At 39.6% G+C, this 24,321-nt stretch overlaps 1 protein-coding gene across 1 annotated transcript in view; it reads left to right on the top strand.

Moving 5' to 3' along the window:
* Window positions 1-2,732: 2,732 nt before the first annotated feature.
* arhgap46b (Rho GTPase activating protein 46b) overlaps window positions 2,733-24,321 on the top strand; it is a 66,374-nt gene continuing 44,785 nt past the window's right edge. The window contains exon 1 of the mRNA XM_066702461.1: window positions 2,733-2,939. Within this exon, the coding sequence (XP_066558558.1) occupies window positions 2,926-2,939 (14 nt within the window). The 5' untranslated portion in view covers window positions 2,733-2,925. The remainder of the gene's footprint in view (window positions 2,940-24,321) is intronic.

Below are 24,321 nucleotides of genomic sequence, written 5' to 3'. Positions count from 1 at the left end.
CTTTGGGGAAGGAGGAGAAACGGACGTGACGTATGTGCTCTCCATAACAACCGATAACAGTTGCAGAGGCCGTGCCGGTACATTTATCATATTTAATAGATGTTGCATTGCATTATTGCAGTTAATGAAATGTGAAAATCTATCTGTATTTACATTTTGGATACTTGAGTATTTCAATGCAGCTTGGTGGTAATACAGTGCCGTCACAGCTGAGCTATATTGGGATGCGCAGCTGTTTTACAAGTGGTCACCATGCTACCCACGTTAGGGGACCAGGCAAGACATATTGAGTAATGTATAATGTCGTTGTGAAGCCTTATACATTTTAACATAGGCCTACAGATAATAAAATATCAATAACAAAATGGCATGTTGAGATAAAGATTATTATTTATCTATTTATAATATTTTCATTGTTCCGATCAACAAAATGCAACTACCTACCGAATCTAAATAATACCATAAAATGCAATCACGTTTTTCTACCGTTCAAAAACACAAGTATCATGCACAAATTCTAGCTTTTAAATGTATTTGCCTGTTGTGACGAAAACAGAATAATATGACTATTAAGAAACAGAAAAAAAAACGTATGTATGATGGGCCAGCAGATGTCACTGTATACTTGCATACATTCTTAACAATGTCCATTAAATGAAAACAAGTTTGTAATGATACCTAGACCTGTACTATGAAAAACTTTGTACACCTCTCATACATTGCACGTTTTTTTCAAGATAACAACAATAATAATAATACAAAATTATTGATATTCCTCAAAATTATTATCTGTTAAACAAATTGCACCACATTACGAAGACCAGTGTAAAGTATTCGCATAAAGTGTAATTTCTGTGAGCTCACATGGACATCTAAATTACAATTACAATCTATACAATCTATACGTATACAAATTTGATCATGAAGCATCATTTGGCTTACACCAGTGGGTCTAGAGAAGTCCAACAAGTTTTCTGTGTCCTGCAATATGAAATTTACCTCTGTATGAAATCTGTTTTGCTTTGTTTGACTTGAAGTGAAAGTTTTGTGCATTTGGTAATCTTAAAATATGCTAGTTTTGCATTCTCTGAACGTCAATATTATAAACTGAAACTAGTACAATACTATACTAGACCCTTTTACTTAAGGGATAGGTCGCCATTCAGCTAAGAAGTCCATTTTGTTCTGTTTATTTATTTTACAGATGCATAAGTACCAAATCCTGTCCAGTGGGTTGCACAGAGACATCAATCAGCTTTATTCCCTCAGATGTGCTTTTTCTAATCTTTTAAGAATGTTTATGGACAGGGAATTCCAAAGCTGAATGTTCTGACAGGCTACGTTCCATACCGTGGGAGAAAAAAGCTTCTGCCTTTTTATAAATCTTTCTGTACTATTGTTTAGTTTTGCAGTAAAAGGGCAAAATAATAATTGTTTTTTAAAGCCTAATTTATGCAACCGATTCCCAGTAAACAGGTCATCCATCACACATTACATTGACCTACGTGTTATGCCAGCATTGGCTCCAATTATTTTGCATAATGTTGGGTAGCCAATGGCAGTAATAGTACTAGTATTGTTTTAATCATCACTCTTATGTATTTTAGTAGCTAATTGAGTTGTAGAAGGTCACTTTAATTAAATACATAGTTATAAAAATGAAAATAAATATCTGCACCCTGTACGTGACAGTACAGGACCGTAAAAGGACTCTGAAGTGATAATCATCTGAACTGAACTAATCATAAAGTTGATAATAGTCCCCCCAAACCAGTTTTGTTGTTATTTAAAAATAATGGCTCCTTTCATATGTAAATATTAGCCAAACAAAAGACAGCCAAAGTGTTGTACGGACATGTCTGAATACCAATTTCATATAGCTTCTAATACAATACAAATTGTTTTTAATGATGCATGAAGTTGTCACAGAACACATTTTATTTTAACCATTTAAAATTCGTTTTGAAGTGGCCTACCAATTATTTTGAACGTGTTTTCATGTTTTCTTACTCAAGAAATCAGCTGCACCAGCTCCTTTAGATTACGGACATAAAAATGAGAGTTCTGGTTCAACAGAAATCTGAAACACCGTTATTTTGACAGCTCCTTTCCTGGGTTGCCTCTATTTTTATACATGAGTGACATACTTGCAGGACTAAACCCTGAGAGTGGAAGTCATTCTGTTGCAATTAAGCAATACAATGCAGTCCTCCAGGGTTGCTTTACCCCGGGCGACACTGCCTTTGTTACCTCTGAAATGACTAATTGAATTTGAAAAACGAATTGTAGTTGAATGGGTTTGACCAGTTTTTTCGTCAAAATAACTTTTATATTGTTCATCGTTTTCTGCTACTACCACATTTCTTATGATTTGTCATTATTTCTAATTTTGTTATTCATCTTTTTATTTACAAACAGTACTTTAGTCATCTGCACTGTCGCAGCTGCACTGCTTAATGCACCGCAGTGCGCAATGACAGGCTCACGGTGCAGAACTACATTAAACTGCCCTTGCAGCGTTGGCTACGTTATGCATTTTTGTATTTATTTATTTGCAGTGGAAATGTCCCCAATATTTCTGCATCCCCTCCTTTCCACCAGATGGACCCACTGCATTGCAATGCAATTGGATACAGCATGGGGGGGGGGAACCAGGAATGCCAGTTCATGTTCCCTAATCTAATGCGAGACAGTAGTGCGATCAGATTACACATCCTGCCAGCAGCACCGTGCGGAGAGGGGAGGAGAGGAGAGGAGAGGAGAGGGGGAGAGCCTCCCGAGAGAGCCTGAAAAAGACTGACTCACGCACAGGGGTGGAGATCAGGACTACAGGACGCGCAGATCTCGCCTGCACCACCAGACTCCGACTAGGAACAAAACGAGGAGTTTCTATTCAAGTTTGTGTCCATACAATGTGAGGGGGAAATGGCCGAAACAAGGTAAGTTCCTCAAATGTGTCCAGTTTGGACAAAGGTGGCTTTCTGGTAGCGCAGATTCCCGCAGATCTGCACAGATCTACACGTACACCTTTGAACCAAATGTATTACAGCAAAGTGCTACCAGAAAGCGACCAAAGTAATGCAATCGTGGAGTTGAGATCATCTGGAAGAAGTGAGAATCAAGCATACAAGTTAATTTACTGTAAGTTTACAGTTCCTAGATATCCGACCTGCAAAATGCACTAGCGTGGGGGGAAATAATGTGAACTTTTTGGCGTTATGCATATTTTAGTATGCGATGCTTAGATTAGGAGAAAAAGGCTGCTTTCGAGTCGTTCTTCACTTTGCTAACGTGACGTTGTTTGTATCTGTATTTTATTGACATGTTGGCGCTTTGTTATCGAACACATTATATCCCCCAAATAACGTGCTACGTCCACGTTATCAGAAAACAAACAACAGTGACTTTTCTTGGGGACAAACCAAGGCAAGTTTGAAAACGTGTTTATAAATGTTTCGTGTGCACATGTTTGATATACACCGGGATGCTCACCTTTAATTGACGGTGTAATTTGTTAGTGAACTGTTTCTACAACATACGCCTAGTTAACTTAGCCTCCGAAGCGGTGTATGGGTTTCAAGCGCTTTTGTTCGGGGGGAGCAAACAAAATGAAAACAAAACCCAACAGTGTGTGATTGCGGTCGTGCTGCGCGCTTTTCCGCAGTTCTGCGCAGATCTGCAGAAAGCCACCGCTCCCATTGGTGGAGCCGCGCAGAGCTGCGGACATCTGCGCTGCGCTGGTTGTGTGCACCGTGTAGGCAAGCGTGCTGCAGCTTCAGAGAACATGCTACAAAACTGACTGCATTTATAGACTGAACCGCATGCATGCGATATTTAACGGGCATGTCCAGCCTCGACTGGGATGTTTTGGGCCGATCCTGCAGCTTGGGGACAAGGCAGGATTAATATGGTCCGGCCATCGTTTTCATAGGAACATCCCTCCATTTATTCGGTCCGCCATGTGTCATGAGTAATTGGTTAAATGTTTACTCTCTAAGATGATTTGATTGGCCTTTCACCAAGTAATTAGTAGTTTGAGATCATCTAGGGAAACTAAAAGTTCCAAATATATACTGCACTGTGTGTGTGTGTGTGTGTGTGTGTGTGTGTGTGTGTGTGTGTGTGTGATTTATAATTGAAAAACAAATCTGTTCAGAATCTCCACTGTGATCTAATGATAGCAATGAAATTAAAGTGAGCTTGGCATGACAAGGTTAGACAAGTAGCCTATTGCCAAGCATTGCCAACCAAAGGTAACATGGATTCAGTTTATTGTTTTAATTGTTTTGGCTTATTGCTAAATACAGCATACAGATATTTACAAGAATAGTCATTCAAATACAATGTTTTAAAATAAATACACAAATAATAGTGTGTACATAAAACACATTTCAAGAAAGTCAATTACTTTTAAGCCTCTTTATCATGTGTATATTTCCCCCTTTTTCACAGAATGTTTCACAGTCTGGTACAAGGGAAATTACAGAATGATGTGCAGTCTGGTACAAGGGAAATTACAATTTCTTTGATGTGCCCGGCTGTACAGTAAGTGTGATACCAAGACCCTTCATTGTTTAACCAGATATATCCTGAAGTCTCCTTTAGATGAAACGGTGAACAAATCACTCGCAGTCAGGCAGCCTCACGCAACATGTTCTCGAGTTACTTTACTGCTGTTGGCAAACTCTTTCCCTAGCAAAACTAACAAACTCACCACCGTCACCACCGCTGAAATTCACAAGTTATTTCAAATTATGGGAACGGCTTTGATTATTTTATGAGTTGAAAAGGTTAGTGTACTCAAAATAAATAAGTAAAATAAAATACTACCCTGAAGTCTCAGTATGTGGTGTAAATAGAATGTCCACTTGACGTTCCCTACAGAGTGTTTCTTGTGGCTTGGGAAAGTCTTGTTTGATTAGGTTGCCTGTGGTTAGAATTTAATTACTAGTTTCCCTTTTTGAATCTCCTAAGTCAAATCAACAAATTTGCTTGGCTTAGTGCTAAGCCCAAGATATGAAGAAAAACACTGATGTTCATTACTCCATATGTTGCACATTATTTATTTATTTATTTATGTACTATTTTTAATTTGTCAGTGTATTAATTTATTTCCCAGCATCTGCTTTTTTGCAGCCGTACAGATGTGAACTTTTCACTTGTAGGCACAATTAAACATACAGTAAATTGTTCTGCAGACAGTCCCTATTCAGATTTAAAGTGGATTAAATCAGAGTGTGTCGTTCTGTAATCTTAACCATTTCAATGTGAGTATTTTATACTGTACACATCAGTGAATTGCATTGTATTTCAAAGACAGTTGCTTATTGTGACAGAATTCACCTCAGTCTGAAAGGAAACATGCACAACACAGAAGGAAATAACATTTGATACAAGTATGGCTTGGGGTAGATTGCGTGAAGCTGAAGAGCTGTGAGATGCCTAGTGTAGCCGGGAATGCCTGCGCTGGCTCTAATGGGGACTAAATCAGGCTAGTCTTTTCATCTATTAATTAACAGTGCAACTTAGAGCGGCTCACGCAAACCAATGCAACATGAGGCTGGTTTGCATCTCTGCACATGGTGAGCAATTATCTGGCGTATGTGAACATCGTGTAGCGCTGCTCGACACATGGGGGACATGGAAATCTGCAGAATAGGGCTGTGGCACGAAACAGACAGGTGGCCCCAGCTCTCGAGTGGTATAGCATCTGCCTTTCCGTGCTCCTGGCTCACGCTGGCTGCCGAGCTGCGGTATTGGATTTTGCTTACAAGCTCACTTGCCTCCTGTTACAGAGGTTTGGCCTGGGCATTGCACACAGACCTGCCACACAAACCTGCATCTTGAAAAAACTGGCTGTGCCCAGACAGGAGACCTGAGTTCCTGTTAATGGGCCTGGACACTATGGCTTCTTGCTTTGCTGGGATTGATATTTAAGACAAGCGGTTCCACTTGGACTCTTACTTAGTTTTATTTTGTATGATTCCATGATAAGGTTGGATTGGTTCTGAGTGAGATGGTCTATTGCTTAGCATGGCTTTGCACGTGTAAAAGAAACAAAACAGAATCTCTTACTGTATTATGTGTGTAGATTGTGTTTTCAGTCTGCTTATTGGTTTGGATTGCCCATCTCTTCTGAGGACTGAATGTTGTTTTGTTTTATAACCTGATAAGTGGCTTTTAGCTTCTTTGCCTGGGTATTCAAGGAATTTTTTGAATGTCTGTCTCAGCTTGTGGAAGGTGCGAGGCTAAAGGTGTCTCGAATAATTAAGGGTCACCTTAGGAAGTGACACATACCTGCTCTCTCAGAGGTGTGCATGCAACTCTAGGAATGTTTTTTTTTTGTATGAAAGCTGTGTAATATAAAATGAATTTGGTGTTGGTTTGAACTGAAGTGCTCAAACCAATGCAGATGTGTTTGCAGTATTAACTGTTAAATCTGAAGAGCAGAAAGTGCGTATTGTTTTGGTAGAAATAGGCCGATGTCTCAGTTCTGTGTGCTGGAATATCTGTGGGAACCATTATGAGATGAAAGTACGGTAGTCAATAGCCTTCTTGGTGATTCAGTGCCCAGCCCCCACTTAAATTATGCTGGGAAAAAAATATATGAAATCTGATCTTGTACTTACATTTTCATGTGTAGATTGTTTTTATTTCCACATCCATCCACTTAAATCAATTTAAAGCTACAAATTACTGATTTGCCCATTACAAAAAAATAGTGATGTTTATGCAAAAGTGGCTTTGATGTTTAAAGACTCCTTTGCTGTGATAAAAGTGCAGAAGTATTAAACAAAATGGTGATTTTCATTATACGTTAATTTATATTAATTCATGTTTTGGTCTAGTTTAGCTTCTGGCCTTAGCTATTTACTTCATGTGTTTGAGGATGTTTTTGAGCGCACAATAGATAGATTACCATCTAGTCTGAGCACAAAGGGGCCCTGAGTCCTCAATACTTATGTCATTAACCTTTTTTAAATCCAGGAAATCAGTGTACATCTCCTTCACGTTCCGCTCGGTGGGGTTTCAATCTCGCAGTGGTTAAAACCCTTAAAGCCAGAGGGGAGAGAATGCAGTGAATGGAAAGACCTAATAATACTGGAAAGTATTGTGTCCAGCCCTCCCAGCCTCTACAATTGTATTCAACCACCAGACAACCCCCCCACACACCTTCCCCCTTCTAATCTAAGCTCTTATCTTTTAAGTCTTCTGCAATTATAAACTCTTAAAAAAAAATCTAGATAATTCGGTCTCTGTTGAAAGTAATTGATGTGGTCACACATTAGCAAACTCTCTGGGCCGGACACTCAGGTTGCGACTATTCAGCTACCAAGAAACTGTAACCCAAAAGGAGCAAATTGCAAGAATGTTGCCCAACCACCCCCTCCCACTCACACCCCCTCCCCCAGATCTTTAAAACAAAAGTTTACTCTCAGCAAACAGTGGTGGAGTTTGTGTTACCACTACATTCTCACGTGCATCGCCTAGGGTTCAGCCTGTGTCAATCCCATCTGTTTTTTGTTGTTTTATTTTTATTTTTTTGGTGTTTGTCAGTCTTCACTGTATAATATTGACATAGTTGAGTTTTTGGTTGTCTTTTTCATTTATGAGGTTTCCTGATATTTTGGGAAAGTAAGGGGAGTGGGGGGGTTGGGGGCTCTACTGAACAACTAGTTTTTAGGAAATAGCCTGACACATAGCCATTTAAAGTTGTACCCAATCACCACTAACATTAAGTGCATTGCATGAGAGAGACCACATTTACCAACATTTTAAAGAACAAATACATTGTTTGATCTTGAGGAGAGTTGGGGAGCAGGATGGCATTGTTTGTTTATTTTTTTACAATTATCAAGTAGTTTATAACTTGAGTTTGATTCGGGTGTTTCAGATCGACCATGTATTGCTACATCGCAAATTACCAAATTACAAAGTTTTCCCCATAATTTCAGACAAAAGTAAAGTCGAGGCTTAAGAGAAATTGGATTTCCATAGCAATGGTCAGCGAGTTGATTGATAGGCTTGGACGTGGGGTCAAATATTGTAATGCGCCGCTCACTGTCTTCAACGTAAATGGTCTTTTTGTTTTGCAAATGGGGTCACCCTTTTGGCTGTGGAGACATTCTAGTCTACCTACATATCCACATAGTTTTCCTGTAAATGATCACATTATATAAAGGTTGTTGTCATAACTACATCCTATTTTTCCAATTTGATGAATTTACGGTACATTACATTTGCAAGCTGACTTTCATCATGATGGTGCCTTTTATTTTGCTCATGGAAATTGTTCAGTAGTAGATAACCTCATGTTCAGTCTTTGGAAGCAGTAGATTCTCAGTGGGAAGGTATCCAGAAAGAAATTGTTCACAAATGATTGTGGTTAAGATTTTGCAGCATTATCTATTTCAGACTTTAAGGTTATAACACACTACATGGTGTGTTCTATGCTTAAAATTTGAAAAGATCAGGCTAGTGTATTATATAAATGTCCTTATGCCAATGGCTTTTGTTTTGGCACAACAACATTCTCCTATCCTTAACAATCTCCACGTTCATGGTTTTACTGCTAAATCGCATGCCGACAGTCCAGTGCATTAAAGAATAGTTATCTAATCCTAGACTTTGGAATATCATGACCTTGCTTAATCAAGGACTTTTGCCCACTTCATGCTCCCAGCCCTAGTCATCCAAGCTTTGGTTCCTGATTCTTTTTGTGTGGGTCGCATTCAACACTTGATTGGCGTCTTACCCTCTCATAGGCCAGTATGCACTCAGTGTGCAGTATGTCCTGTCACTTGCGATCAGAGGGGATCGCCAGGCCTGGAAGTGGTGTGCAATGTTGGAATGTGGAACGCCCCGCAGGCTGATTATTTTGGCAGTGGAGATGAGCCTTTTTAATTGACCTTTCTGCTTGGCTTCTCAACCCTGGGTGCTTCGGGGAGACGCACACACCTGCTCGTTTCTGTCAGCTCCCGTTTCCAGTCGGATACACCAAGTCCCCCTGTGCCGTCCCTGTCATGTGGTGCGATATACCTTTTATTTTTTTCCCCTATTTATTTTTTTAATAGTGATTTGTTTTAGTCCAGTCTGTATAGTTAACCTGGGAATTATTGTCGTCATTTATCATTATCAGCAATTACTTCTCCAGAGCGAGAGAGCATTGTGGAAAAATACTACTCTGCTCTTTCAATTGGCAACAAGGGGGAAAGGCTTTAACGCATGAATTCCTTTGTCCCTTCGTTAAATATAGTTTGCTATATGGCCCCCCCCCCCCCCCCCAACCCCCCAGTTCCCATTATTATGATGGACTCGTGGGCTCAGCAGTTTAGATAGGAAAACTACCTCAGCCCGTGTGCTGTAATGTTGAGCTGGAGCGAGTCTCTTCCTTCCTGTCTCTTCCAGCGCCCTGGCCTTTCAGATTACTCCTCCGATGTGGGCAGGATAAGAGCCTTTTTGTCCCGGCGCTGGGGGCTGTGGCAGCGTCCTGTTTGTCAGACTGCCACAGACAAAGGCAGATTTTATTGCCCTGTGCACACTGCCTGGGTTTACAGTAAGTGGCTGCCATATAAAGCGATGGATTTTTCCAACGTCAGCCCTGCTGGTGAAAAGCAACACCCGAACAATAGTCGTCATACAGTGCGGCAACCTGAACTAGGCTAAAGCTGCATTCCTGATATAGAGAGTGTGGCCTGAGCCTGGAGAAAAAGTCAAATTGTTGGGAAATGGCAGCTGTTCAGGTTACACAGGGCACCTAACCTCTCAACCCGCTTAATATCCACAGAATTGAATTGGTCACCCTCACAAAATTACTTTGCTCTCTGTCATGTTCTGCTTCATGTGCAGTGTTACGGAATTGAGTGTTTCCTTAGTGGATCGAGTGTCCCATCATGTTACTGTGGTGTTTGAAATGGATTTGGTGTGCAGTGGATAGATTTAATAGTAGAATGGGACACAAAATAAGAGTTCCTTGGGGAAAACAATTGATTTAAACAAATATTAAATCAAAACTTGTCCATGCGACCATTCGAAAGAATAAACACAATATTTGACGGCAGGTTTTCATTCGTCAGAGGGATGATGCTTCAGGCAGACTAAAAGTTGGCTTCAAATATTAGGTTTGTAGTTTGTGATTTGTAGGTGTGCATCAATGTTGAGCTTATAGAAGTGGCTGCAATGAAATGCAACGTGGTCTCTCATCTGTATTTTACACGACATCATACTATTTCTCACAAGTTCAGACTCGATTATTATGGTTCTTTTTTGTTTGTAATATTTCAGGATTTATTTATATTACCGTTTCTATTAATTTAATTTGCATTCTGGGCCTTTGGTGAAATGAGGCTGATCATCTAATGGACTACTCAGCCTTGTGGCCTTGCCTCTTGCTTTAGCTATCCCCATGGTCACCAGTGTCCCTGGGCCAAAAGGCAGCTCTTGTCTATGTACGTGTCTAACTGGAAGAGCAGTATTGGACAGGGCTCAGTTAGGCTTCTTGTCTTCTTTTGCTTATCATTAGTCTGTGGCAGATAAACAGAAAAGAGAGAAAGAGAAACACACAGGAATGGACAGTTACGATAACAATGCTCCATACTGTAAATTGGAAAGGCTGCAGAGCATGACTTAAAAATAATGTATTTAGTAAAACGCAAATGAAAAATTTCTAGTAACACTATACTTCCTTTAAACTATTTCATTGTAGTATCTTACGAGCTGGAAGTGGAGGATTTTGAGGTGACTCTGGCAGTCAGTTTTGATGTTTATAGAGTGCCCGTATCTTGATGTTATATTCCTATAGAGTCATGTTACAGTTACTTTGTTAGTGCTGCCAGCCCTGTTCTGTTAAAGCCAGTGACTTCCAAACTACTGGACACTGAGCCAAAATCCATTTTGCTGCTGCATATGGGTAATACAGTGAATCGGAGTTAATGAGTCTAGCATGCTTTATGCAGGGTGACTGGGGAGTGCATAGTGCCTCGGGCTGCTTGAGCGGAGGTAGTTTACAGATCAAACCACTGTGATCAAAGTCAACCTGCATGACTTACTATATGAGCTCATTACCCAGCCCCTCAGCTGTGGCACTTTGCAGCTTTCGAAGTTGGAGTGTCTTATCAGCAGCCAGCGTTTGACCATGCATTCCCTGTCTCTAAAGTCAAATCTGCAGGCGGCCTGTGAGAGAGACAGTGTTGATGGAGTGAGGTGGCACAGTTAACAAAGTATACGACTGACCCCCTACTCCTCCGTCCTTGTGTCCATACTGCAGAGTCCTGAAGAACACCATTCTGCTCTTTCTGTGTATTTCAAGCTTGGGTGTTTTTGTCAACAATGGAGAATGCATCTGTTTAATAGTATTTGTTACAGAGCAGTTTGGCATATTTACACAGTGCATAAATAGATATTGGGTGAATTATACAAATAAATCAAACTGGACAACACATGCATTGTTTAAAGAAAGAATGTGGCTTCTGTGAAATGAGTTTCCAAATAATATTTTCAGTAAACACAGTGCCAACACCATCCCAGTTTCGTGTCAGTGTAGGTTCCTGTGATGCATCAGTCGCAGGTCACCGCACCAAAAGGACTTCTCTGCAGCTTTAAAGAGCCCTGCCAGCCCAAAGGTAACCTTAGCTGTGAAGAACAGATGAGCGAGGACTGTCCCGCTGGGCTTTGTGGTGATAGGATCATTGGCACCAGGCTCTTATACCTACTGGCTGCCAGCCAGATTCCTGTACAAGCTCCATGGCAGATCTGTTAACACAAGTCACACTTAATAATTTGTGACAGTTTATCCTTTGCAGGATAAGCCTGCATTTGTTCACGCTGTTAAAATTTCTCTTTATTTGTCCAAATGGACACAGACAGCTGCGGCAGCCCCCAAGATCTGGAAAGAATAGCAGCAGCAACCTGTATGAATAATGAGCCAAAACACTGCCAGCTTTGTATGGGGGGGAAAAAAACTGGTAGGAGCCCTGGCAAAGAAAAGAACAACCTCTTTATCTCCCCACCTCTAACGCCCAGGCTTTTAGTTCTACTATAAGGGCAAATTACAGGGCCCCGACTAATGAAAGTGTATGTGATAGTACACACAACAGCAACACAACACAAATAATTGCTCCATTGTTGTGTTGTTGCTCCTCGCCCCTCCCCCACCCTGCAGAACTCTGTACTGCGCTTGAGCCTGTGAGCGGTTTGTTTCAGGTCTTTGACTAAACAAACACACACCCAGTGTTAACACACTTGCAGATGGTACGTTTGCGTGGCCCTCCTGGTGTTAGCAGAAGGCGAGGTCAAATAATCCTTACAGAAAAGTTGAGGCAAAATAAACAAGCAAACAAACAAGTAAAAACAAGCAAAAAAAAACACACACACGCTGATTCACTTGACTCTAAGCATGGCATTTGTAACACGGCAAAAGATTTGAAACCAGTGGTTGTACCTGCCTGCCAGTGAAAGCAGGCAAGGAGAACAGTAAGTCAATGAGCACAACTGTACAGATGTCTCCAAAGTAGTAAGTGCATATATTACCCAGGGAGCTGTAAGCACCATTTGGTTAATGGGGCATTTGTAACAGATTTCACAATAAGAAGCAGGATGTTTTTATAATCCTTTGCCTTTTTTTGTTTGTTTGCTGTTTGAGTGCAGTTCGAGGTTTGGGTAAAACGCTTGTCTAGACTCTAATGCTTACTAATTATAGGACACGTGTGATTTCAATATCAGATACAGCCATTCAGGAGTCTAGTCTGTAAGAGCATCGCCTTCTGAAAGATGATAAGATTGGCAGTCCTTGAACACAAACGCATGGAAAGAACGAGAGGTCTGAGGGAGGGCTAGACTTTATCAGGCATGCTGGCAGTGGCTGGATGCATCTTGAAGCTCTCCAACTCCCTCAGCTGTCCTCTCAGCAGACAAGTGCCTTCTTGAAAAGCCCCTGTCTCGAATTTCACGATAATCTGCCTCAGCGTCAGAGGACTTGCCAAGACTCAAGAAAAGAGAAGCGGCAGACAGTTGCGACTTCACTTGACTGCTTTCTGTGAAGCGTGAAATTGTGACAAATCAAACTTTTAATTGGGTTTTCTCTGGGCCAGTTCCGCTTTCTCGCATTGAAGTCTCAACCACTCAGTCAAACATGAGAGGTTTAATACCTCAGCACTATATGTGTGGATTCACCCCCATCCCCATGAAAAAAAAAATATTCCAAAACAGCTGTTTATTTGGATTTGTCATTCTCCCTTTTCTTGACAGTTTATTTTTATTTTTGTGTAATTTATTGCAAATTTGGCAGCCTTTATGTCTTACTGCACTCAGGATTTATTTTAATTTTTAACATGGAGGGTCACTATTTGCGCTCACATGCCAACCTTTTAAGCTTAAAGGTGGGCAAGGTACAGAGCAAAAATGTAGGATTCGTTATGGGACTAAAGAAAAAGTAAATAATATGTAACCAAGTAAACAATCATTCTGGCATGAATGCATGTGCTTCACTAATAGGAATTTATCATGCTCTTATAAGCTGAGAAAAGACTACTCCTTACAGACATTGTATTATGTGAATGGAAAGTGACTAATTCAACGGATGATAAATCCCAGCTTCAAAATCAGGAGACTATGCTACCTCCATATGTTTCCTGGTTACAGCGAGCAGTAATTAACCTTGTGCAAATATATATTGAACTGAAATAAAGGGAGGTTATCCTAAAATAGCTTTTGATTTTGGATACCACCCTTGGAAAAAAGAAAAGAGAGGATATTGCTCTCTTGTGTGGGAAAGAGTCCAGTGAAGAATAATGTACTACACTAATCCCAAGATTTAAAGTACTTCTTTAATAGACAGACCAAGAGATGTTTCTCATGTGTGGGATAAGAAAAGCTTTGGGGAGATTTGATCAAATTGAACCCACAACCAGCCCCCGTTTTCCACTGGGCTCGAACACAAATAGGCAGATTCGTGTTACACTTCGTGTAATGCTAAACTTAAATTTTGTATTAATTTTGTTGTCCTGTCGCCAGAAAACAATTGTGTATCTGAAGAGATAACGAGAGAGAGAGAGATGAAGTGCGGTTTTCTGGATAAGGCAAGATTGACAGGCTACTTTCTTGCTTTTAGTTCTATTATTCATGTCTCGTGTTGATTTATTTATGTATCTCAGACCGCTGGTGTCCCAGAGTCACTATGAAAGTCACACTGAGCTGGGTGCTCTCCTTTTAAGAAATGTCACATTATAATTAAAAGCTCTGATGGTATATTTCAGTCCTTTCAACCCTTCTTTGGTTTACATGCCGACACCTACAGTACAGTAAACACACCAGCAAAGTGAGAGGGGTTTAGCCAGTCTCTCACGCCACTGTTTGTAAATGTTAGACTAGAATGTGATTTCGTTTTTTTTTTTTTTCTATTTCCCAGGGTAGTCATGTCTGGATTCATGTACCTGCCAATTATTCTTTAAAAATAAAAAATATTTGAATGTGTATTGCAAGTAGGTTTGTGACCTTCTTTCAGTTGCTCGCAAAAGATTACCCAAAGGATCGACATGATCCCCAATCAAACAGGGAGACATAGGAGAGTAACTTGAGTATGAAGACAAATCACTAATAAAATGCATAATTGAAAAAAGGCACTAGATCCTATCCAGCTTAATATAGCCAAAGTACTAAGACCTATCCAGCACTGTTTTAAAAGTGATCATATTTAAATGTTTGCTTCAGTCTGCATTGTACAGCACGTGTGCAGCCTCAGAGAGGACATTCCAGTCCCCTGTTCCAAATACTGTTTGCTTCACCAGTGTAAACGTTAAATTAGAGGAGGTCTGACGAGTCGGTTTAAAAAGCAAAAAAGGCTGTAGAAAATTTGCAGAAGTTCAGTATTGTTTGTTTAAAACTGGAAAGTGATACAGCCCCAGCCTCTGCACTACACAGAAACGGGGGCTTTGTCCGTGTCCCTTGTTGGAAAAGTAACTTGAAACAGAGGTTCTATTTTCTTTAGTCCCTCTGTAATTTTTGTTGGCAGCGCAGTGGAAAGGATGTTTGGCACATTTGTATTTTTACTTCTAAATTGGAACCTCAGTAGAGAAAGGACTTTGTGTCTTCAGACAGGAAATGTCTAGCAGTAAATATTCTACTGATCTGGCATGGGGTATTGCATGCTGGCAAACAAAAATCCCAATTTAAATGTCAGCCCCTTTTAGAAACTATTTTGATGGTTACCCAAAGTTTAGTCAAGAGCAAACCCCTTTCTTCAGATGACTTTCTCGCCAGTGAAAGGGTATAGAAATGTAAAAATTACACGACCAGGAGATAAAAGACCAGAGGTCTTAAGGGAGACAAAAAGAGTGTTTAACTGGTGCCTTGGTACCACACCCAGATTACATAATGAAGATGGTTAGAAAGACGATAGGGTAGGGTAGATATAGTAGAGTGTAATATGGGTATCTTCTGCTGTTACAGAAAGTGCTTAATTATAGGGAAGTCTGTAATGTAATGAGATGTTTTCTGTATTCAGGGTTTTGTGTATATTCACTACATTACCCTTTTTTTTTTTAAATGATTGCACTGAATTATAACGCAGAACCATCTGTAACAGGCTGAGATGTTTCTAAATCTGTGCCATTTCATGGAGTTTATTGAAGGGAGTAACTTTTATTTGTCTTTTTCCCAGTCTTCACCATAACGGTTTTTGTGTGCCCTTCTAAAACTGTGGTGTGGCATTACTCACAATATGCATTGAAGTGTACTGCTTAAGGGCAGTGTAAATCTTCTGTGTTAATAGTTTAGAACCCTGCTATGCACTGTGACTCCACTATTTCTCATTATAGTTCTGAACACGTTTGAAGGCAATGTGCAAGTTGAGTTCCATGTATATAGCCCAGATATAGGCCTAGTCTTTGGCATTGAAGGTTTAACTTCCATGCTATGTTATGCTTTGTCCCCTACATGTAAGTATTGTTACTTATACAGGTATTTCATGCATTAATAACCTTCTCCGTAAGCATTTCGGAGAGAGCCTGTTTGGTGTTACAGGGGTTTAAAGTGCAACATTTTTTCCAGCGATGATCTGGCTAACATTTCAGCGTGTAATTAGTCCCTATAATCGCATCTAACCACATTAACAAGCTGGAATATTCCTGTTGCTACAAGAGAGTGTTGTATACGGTTTGCTTCTGGAATGCATTTGCATCCCCAAAAGCAGGATCATATAACAGAAAAGTTATGCTAAAACAATCGCCCACTGCAACGCAAGCACTTTTGCAGATGCTTCAAAATGTATCCCCCTTTAACAGTTTAAAAATAGTTTATAACCTACTTTTTGGGAAGGAAAAAGGCTGTTTTGGTGCTGAAGCCAATAAAATCCATGTCTCATCTGTAGCCTACTTATGTAGTTTTTTTTTTTTTAAGCTATGAATGTGACCGAACTGTTTAAATTTAAGAGAAATGTTTTGATCTCCTTTAGGGAGAGTGGGAGCTGTTTGTAAAACTGTTTGACATTGTTCTGTAGATTCAGAGTTTTTTTTTATTGAAGGACCATTGTGATGTATATTATTTTAATTATTTTGGTTTTCATTCAGGGATATTGTCTGTTTAACTTACGGTGCTACTGTACTTGTAAAACAGTTATGAAAATGTGAAAAAAAGTCCATTCGATACATTTTTAACCCAATGGTGTTAAACCAAGAGAGTTCTTTTGTTCTCTTATGAAAGATGTTTTATTGATACCAGCATAACCAGTTTCTTTCGTATAACTTACTCGAAAACAAGAACAAAATGAATCCCAACAAGTTCTGGAGACCTTTCGTTATAATTTTTGTTTTGATAAACTAAGCAAAGGGTCTGTTTTTTGGTGTGTGTTTATTTTCTACAAAATACATTGCTCTGTTTTGTTTCTTAAATTGTTCATGGAATCTATCTTAGCTTTGGCAGCACTTTCTTTGAGGATGTTATTGATTTTGTCCTTGATTCCAAGCATATAAAAAATAACAAAAAAACAAAGCACTTCAGAAAATGGCAGTTCTTGTTAGACAATGCCTCATTAATTTATTATTTATGGGAAACCCATAGCTATTTAAAACCTACAGCAAACAAGGAGATGGTATTTTTAGACAAAGATGCAAGTTCCTGATGAAAGTGTTTCTATCAATATACTCCTGGAAAATGAGGGCCCTTGGCTGTGAATATCATGGCCTGGCCAAGGACAACATGTTTTTTTTGTTTGTTTTTTCCCTCTTTATTTTATCAGTACTGATATAACTGGGTAAATAAAAAGCTCCGTGACCCCACACTCAGAAGTAACGCAAGCACAGTTTTTGTTCACCTCAAGAGTACACTGCTTAAACCACAAATCTGTGTATGTGTGTGTTTGCATGAATGTTTGCCAAAACAACAAGAAAACGACAAGAAAAAAAGAGATTTTCCCAGCTTTACCACATCGCTCTCTTCGTCGGTTTGCATTCCTGGCTTGGGAAGGTGTGACCCAGCTCAGGATATAAGATTACTTGCCAAGCAGTTTATTAATAGGTGGAATGCAAAGGAAGGGAGACAGCACAGGTCTTCCAGCAAAGAGCGAGCTGAATTAAAAAAAAAAAAAGATTAAATGGTGTTCCCGTAGGATCGACAGCTGAGTGAAAATTTCAGAAGGTCCAAACCATTTCCATGACTCATTGGCAGGGATTTTTGTTTGCATGAGACTCATTTTTCTGCAGATTTAGAACCTGTCTCAGTCTAAATACTACAAGCCTGCTTATTCTCTTAAACTATTTACAGTAGTAGAGTGTATGTGTGTTTTTCTCCCCCCACACACAATTCTGTCAGAATATTAGATCCATTCAATTCTAAAATCAGTTGAAATATATATTGAAGATTGATTACTTTAGACTTTGTGCAAGGAAGCTATATACTGCATTTGTCTTAATATAGGGTGCTAGGGATTAGAATTAGCAGCAGTAACACAAACTGCTTAAAACAGACATTAATATAATTTAAAAATCAAATTACTCAAGTCCACATGAAGTAAAATACTGTTTTATTGGGAAAGTATTTTACATTTCAAAGATAAAAACATTCAAACAAATTTTAATACTCATGATTAAAATTTAAAAAATCAGTTCTTAAAATCACTTAAAAAATTTTAAATCTTAGTGATTAATGCAAACAATATATATGAACTTCTAATAAACAAGTGCACAAAACAAACGTGATTAAAGCAAACTGCTACCAACAAAAAAAGTCAAATACATTGAAATTAACTGAAAATGCACCGGACAAATCAAAAAACTATTAAAATGATAAAAATAAAAAACAAACCAAAACAGTCCGGTGCATTTAAAATTAAATCCAAACGGTCAATGTATTTGACAAAAAAAAAAAAAAGTCCACATGAAGGCTGGTGTTATCTGAGCCTATTGTTCTGACACTAATAGGTGAGTTTCCTGGTAGATAATGCACCTTTGACACAGATCCTATTTCCTCTCAGTCCTGGTTGGTGGATGGCTTGGTGTATAATCAAGGTGCTGACTCACCTCAGTGTTGGAGTTGACGTGCAGTGCTTTGACTTGCTGATATGGTGATCAGCAGCATGTTTGGGTTTCAGACTCTGGAGAATCAGATTCGCAGCCTGGGAACTGTTACAGTAACTAATCTACATATGAACTACGTGCTTTCCACTTCATTTGCATGACATTGGGTTAACAGCAGCTCTTTCTGAGTCAGATGTGTAAAAACCCAAGCCTGTGTATAAACCCAAGGTTTTAGCTCAAGCAAAATGGCATGGGTATGCTTAGAACATGCACATCAACTCCAACAATAAGAGCAGCTGTAATGGTGATTAACTAATGGGGCAGTAACAGGTAGCTGACATACTATTGTACGTATACAGTGTATTACTTTTACAAAGGTCGATGCCTTCTTTGATGCTTAGTTTCATAAATCTGTGGCATCCAGAGATCAACACATAATTCTGTATAGCAGCTCAAGATCGCACAGCATTTGAATACTTTAAAATTTGTTCTCCTTTACATGTATTTGAATATGATTGGCCTATTATTAGTTTTGGAGTGATTTTTCCTCTTCCCCCCCACCCCCCTCAAGCTGTTGTAATCCATATTTAGCCATGCCAAGCTTACTACTGCGCTACTGTAGGTGGTTGGCTATTTCCCTAGTGGTGGGGTGCAACTCATAAATAACCCCCCCTTCAAATGTTGCAACATGCATCCTAAATGGCTCAAGGTATTGTTTTTACAAAACCTCAGCTTCTGTTTGCACTAATAACTGTGGAAAAGTAAAGCCCATGGATCTGGTGCCAAAATAAGCGCTGAAAGCTGTGCAAGTGAGGAGAGGAGCTAGTTTTTAAAATTCAACCTGTAGAAGCTGCACTAGTTAAATCTCTGCAGCGCAGCACTCTTCAAAGGAGTACAAAGACAAATTTGCCGTTGAAACTGAGAACATCTGTCTGCTCTGCCAGTCCAGAGTTTTGAAGCGTTCTATTAAAGGGATCACTTCATGTTTTTTATGGATGGCTCTCCCTTTACAAGTATATATCTGTATGTTTTGCCTCTTGCTGAGAGATTTAATGCCCTTACACCTCCCTTCTTTCTCTGTCGAAAGTTTAATCATTTTCATTTCATTTGGCCTTGTCTGTCCGTGAAAGTGTCCATTCGCACCCACTTCCACATTGCTGGCAATGTTCGATTGAAGCTGGGAAAAGACTAATTTAATGATGCTTTACAGCATGCAAAATATGCCATGCAGTGTTGGAAAACCATGGGGTCACTGGGTACAGTTACAGCAACAGCAAGACGAGACATCAGCAGTTTGTGAATCATACACATTGCTCTTTGCCAGGAGGATCTTTGCCTTCTAGTGAATTGAGTAATTTGTCATAGTTTTTTCTTTTTACCTTTATAAAAGCTTAGCTGGCGCAGCTTCAACAGTTGAAGAAAAAAAGAAAAAAGAAGGCAAATCTTAAAAGATGCAAAGTAGAGAGCACTATTTTCCAATCCTGTTCCCTGTCCCAAGACGCTCAGCCGTGCCCGTGTCCAGATGAATTGAATATGATCTGTTCGAGCTGGAGGTGGAAAGTCTATCCCCGAGCTCTAGGCTAGGCATACAAAGTGTCCTCAGTTTCAGCAGAATAGTGGTCGTATTGATTTTTGTGCCATGGCTTATCGCATCACCTTTTTTTCTTGGGCTTCGATTACCACATTCTTCGCATATGGTTGCAAATGCATCTTTTTCTATCTGAGACGCATCATTCTTGGCAGGCAGGCAGATGTTTCTGCTTCTGTTAATTCACTCACTGTCGTGTTGCTCCTTTCTCCTAAACTGTTGATAGTTATCCTTTTTACTAATCTGAATAAATCCAGCCCTACACCATAGTGCATTAACTAATTAAGCAGAGTGTTCCTAGGAAAAAAAAAGCTCCTTCTGTTCACATAATACAATTTCAGTTTCTTTAGGCTTGTTAGGTACGATATCCCAGGTCTTCACGGATAAACCGACCTGAAATTTAATTAAAACACATTTAACTCCCATGTATTTAGTTTAATAAGAAGAAACCTTATACTTTCTCCTATATGCAATCCAGGTGTGCTGCTTTAATAGCAGTGTGAGTCCAGTGATTATGAAATAGGATAAAGTTTCTGGTATTTATGTATTATCTTTTATTGTTTTTTGAAGCTTCATTGTTCCCTGTCTACATTTTTTTGTTTGTGTTTGCCTCCAGTTCACAGTAGCTGGGTCCAGGTTCCTCACTTAAGAGTGCCAGGAAACTTTGACAGATGGAAAAAGAAACTTAAAGCTTTGCAGTGACAAAGCCACCAAGTTCAAAATTCAAATAAAATCAATGGGAATAAATCCTGTTGATGTAGTTTATCTAGGTTTAAATAAACATGTGGCTGGGTATTTGGTGGTAGTTTAGTTTGAATTAAACTATACAAATTGGGTTCATTTAAAAGAATGTTGCTGTGAAGGAAAAATAAGAAAAAAAAAAACAAAAAAAACTGTAATAATAGATAAGCCAGACAAACTCCATATTTTGCTGTGAAAAAGAAATTGTACTCCATGGTTGATGAAAACTGTAAAATGGAGTGTATGTGTGTTTTGTAAAGTGAAAACTGAATAACTAAGAACATCTTTAATATTTCTTTAACAGTAGCTTACATAAAAATTGTTTCAGTTGTATAGTTTGTTTTAAAAATGTCTTTAACATAACAGCAACCAAAATTATTTTGTCAATTCAGTTTTTAATGTTATTTATTTATTAAAATATCTGCACATACTGTCTGCTCTAAATCAGTTAAAAACAATCACTATGTACTGGTTTCTAAAGATGAAAACACCCCTGTTGTGCCACACTTAAAAGGAAACTCCCACTGGGATTTTTCAAAAGACGTGATTTTGCCAGGTTAACAGAAAGACGCAACTGTCAGAGAATGTGCTGGCAGAAAGTTAGCAACAGCTTCCTTGGCGTGCCAGAGAGAGTCTGTGCAAGTGAAGAGGAGTGACTGAAACGCAACCAAAAACAAACTCTGCAGCTCTGTGTTTATGTGCCCAGCCGAGTGAAATGGGCAGGTGAGACCCGTCCCGTTATTCTCAGTGTGCTGCCTTATCAGGCCTGGACTTGGCAGCAGCTGAGGACAGACTGGGTGCCCATTTTTCCTCCCTGTTTCCACACACGTCTGAGTTCTCAATGCACAAAGACTGGGACTGTGTGTTTGTGTGAGGGGTGGTTGCGTTAAATCGACACATCCCTTTGTTTAAGTGAGGGGAGTGTGGGCCACTGACATTTTTTGCTGATAAGTCAGTTATTGTTTTTTTAAACCTTTTTTTGGGTCTCTCCTTTACTGCTTCCGATGTAGTGTTTTTTTAATGAAGCGAAACGAATATAGCTGCTTTGAATATTGTATTTGTATGGGGACACGGAAAGCTGATGAGTTGATACTGTTCTGATCATGGACAACATTGTTGTGTACATCGTTTATATTTACCAGATACGAAAGTCTATCCAGTGTCGATATTAACTTCAAGAGATTTGTTTTTGTGTAGAGGGTTAATCATGACAAAAGAAACAAAAACAGATGAGGAAGCATCTAGAAATAAAAAACTAATCTTAAAAGAGAAAACAAAACCAAACAAAACAAAAAAATCCCCTAAGTGTTATACTAGTTTGGAATAAAGACTTACACAAGGTTGGGTTTGTCTTGACTGCAGGACAGTCAGTCAGCTGAAACACAAGTGAGTTGATATTTAATGCTTCTTCCAATATGTACGACACCAGCCAGGCTCAGAGTAACGTCTGTGTGGAAAACTAGAAGAATAACCTGGTGCGCCATGAAATTTTCCACAATCCGTGTAAGCACTTCACAGGCCAGGGGTCAGGTTTTCCCTATGGGCGAATTATCAAGATAGGCAATTATTTCTGTGTGGACTGGGCACTTTGCCAATGGAGAAAACGAAGACCATTACATGTACAGAGTTAGAATATTTGATTGTTTATTTGAGCTACTGTGCAGCAGAAAACAGTAACAATATCTGAAGACTATGAACAAGGAAGTTCATGGGCTGCATTTAGAAATGTTTGGACTGGGTTGCTGGCTCCTACCCTTCATTGGATTTTTGTTAAGCTCCTAGGCAAATTGGGTGTCAGCCCAGCTCCCAATATGCAGGTGGGCACAGCGGAGCAGATACGCCTCACTAATTTTTGCCTTGGCAGGCAGCTAGACAGCATCGCTAAGGGGCTGGAGGACACTGCGAATGTACACTCTCAGGCACTGTGAAGCAGGAATCTCTGAAGGGCAAAGTGTCAGAACATACATGTGTTTATACAGCACCGCCAGGGCTGAGGTAGAGAGGATATTTCCTCCTTATGTCCTGATCAGGGGGAATCTTGAAGAGCGGAATCCAAATGACGCAAGTACAACAAAGAGCTTTAATGGAATAGAAGGGTGACCTGCGATAAAATGGAGGGTCTCGGCTACAGCATCCTGGCAAGTGGCAGTATGAGATTTACACGCCAAAAGCGGCTCTCTGGCCCTTATCGCTGGTAAATGGTGATATGATCCAGACCACCAGCGCTCCTCACTTGCAAACCACTTGATTCACATAATTCCTGAGGGACTCCGCAGCTGTGTGACTTCTTGCAGACTGTGTTTTTATAGGACATTAGAGTGGGTGAAGGAGCAGCGACACATCGCCAAAACCAGCATTGCAGGGCTCTCCCCAGAACTGGAAAGCATGCTCTGGTGTCCTGGTAATTGTGTGCACATTCGGTTTCAGATGGAATATAGAATGGACCTGATTAGGTTTGGAAGGTTAGGAAACAATTGAAGAGCCCCCCCTCCATTAAAAAAATAATAAGGTGTAAATTGATGAAGAATCGGTGTTAGTAATGTTTACTATGTAATACACTTCTCAGATTGTTGTCCGAATGTAGCTGTTGTTGAAAAGCCCAGAGTGCTAGCATACTAAACCTGTGCATCAACAAAAGTTTATTTTGTGATTTGGAAATGTCTGGGAAAACAATCTAACTCAATCTTGGTGTCTGTTGCGTATTTATTTTTGTTAACTGAATTATTCATTTTTCTCTGCCTGTAATGCTCAAGATAGATTTTTTTTGGAGCACATGACATGTCATTTTAAAGATATTCCAGTTTCAATTCATTTTCATGAGGGAGTTCCTCCTTTTGTTGGGAGCACAAAATTTTATCAAGGCGATTTGATGGGGAAATGCTGCAATATTAATTTAAGTGTGATCATCCATATCTTTGTTACACCAACCCCACTAGCGCTGCAGTGCTCCGTCTGTGTCTTTCTGACATCGTGATGCACCAGAAATAGCTTTCATCTCAAACATAAGAGCGCAGAACTTGGTGTATCCTGGAAGGTTTCAACTGTGAGTGAATGAGTGGGTGAGTAATCAGTTTGGAAATGTGTTCATAGAATCCAAAAATATGTTGAAAGGTGCTCTCTATGCAAACAAAATAATTTATTTCAGAAGCCAACTAACTTTTGCTGTTTATTTATTTACTAGTTTTATTCCATTCTGATCTCTTGCCTGATTACAACCTGTTCCGTCCAGTCCAGTTCAGTGGCAGGGTAGACTTTCTCCCTCAGGATTCATAAAAAAATACAACTTCTGTTCAAATTGTGGCTGCTCAGCACATTCTCAGTTCCATGGCTTTTTCTCCAATTAGTGCCTATACTGCTTTTAAAAAAAATTGTATTGAAAACTATAGACAAACCGTGGGAAGTGTTTCAGGCCAGCGGTCTTGCTTACTGTATTCCCTGGCCAAGTGAATGTTCTCCAGCGCTAATCGGTGTGTGTTAACAAGAAGG

This window comes from Amia ocellicauda, chromosome 4 (assembly GCF_036373705.1).
Source record: "Amia ocellicauda isolate fAmiCal2 chromosome 4, fAmiCal2.hap1, whole genome shotgun sequence".
Taxonomy (NCBI): Eukaryota; Metazoa; Chordata; class Actinopteri; order Amiiformes; family Amiidae; genus Amia; species Amia ocellicauda.
The sequence above is the reverse complement of the archived record's forward strand: the minus strand, read 5'-3'. Positions and strand labels throughout refer to the sequence as shown.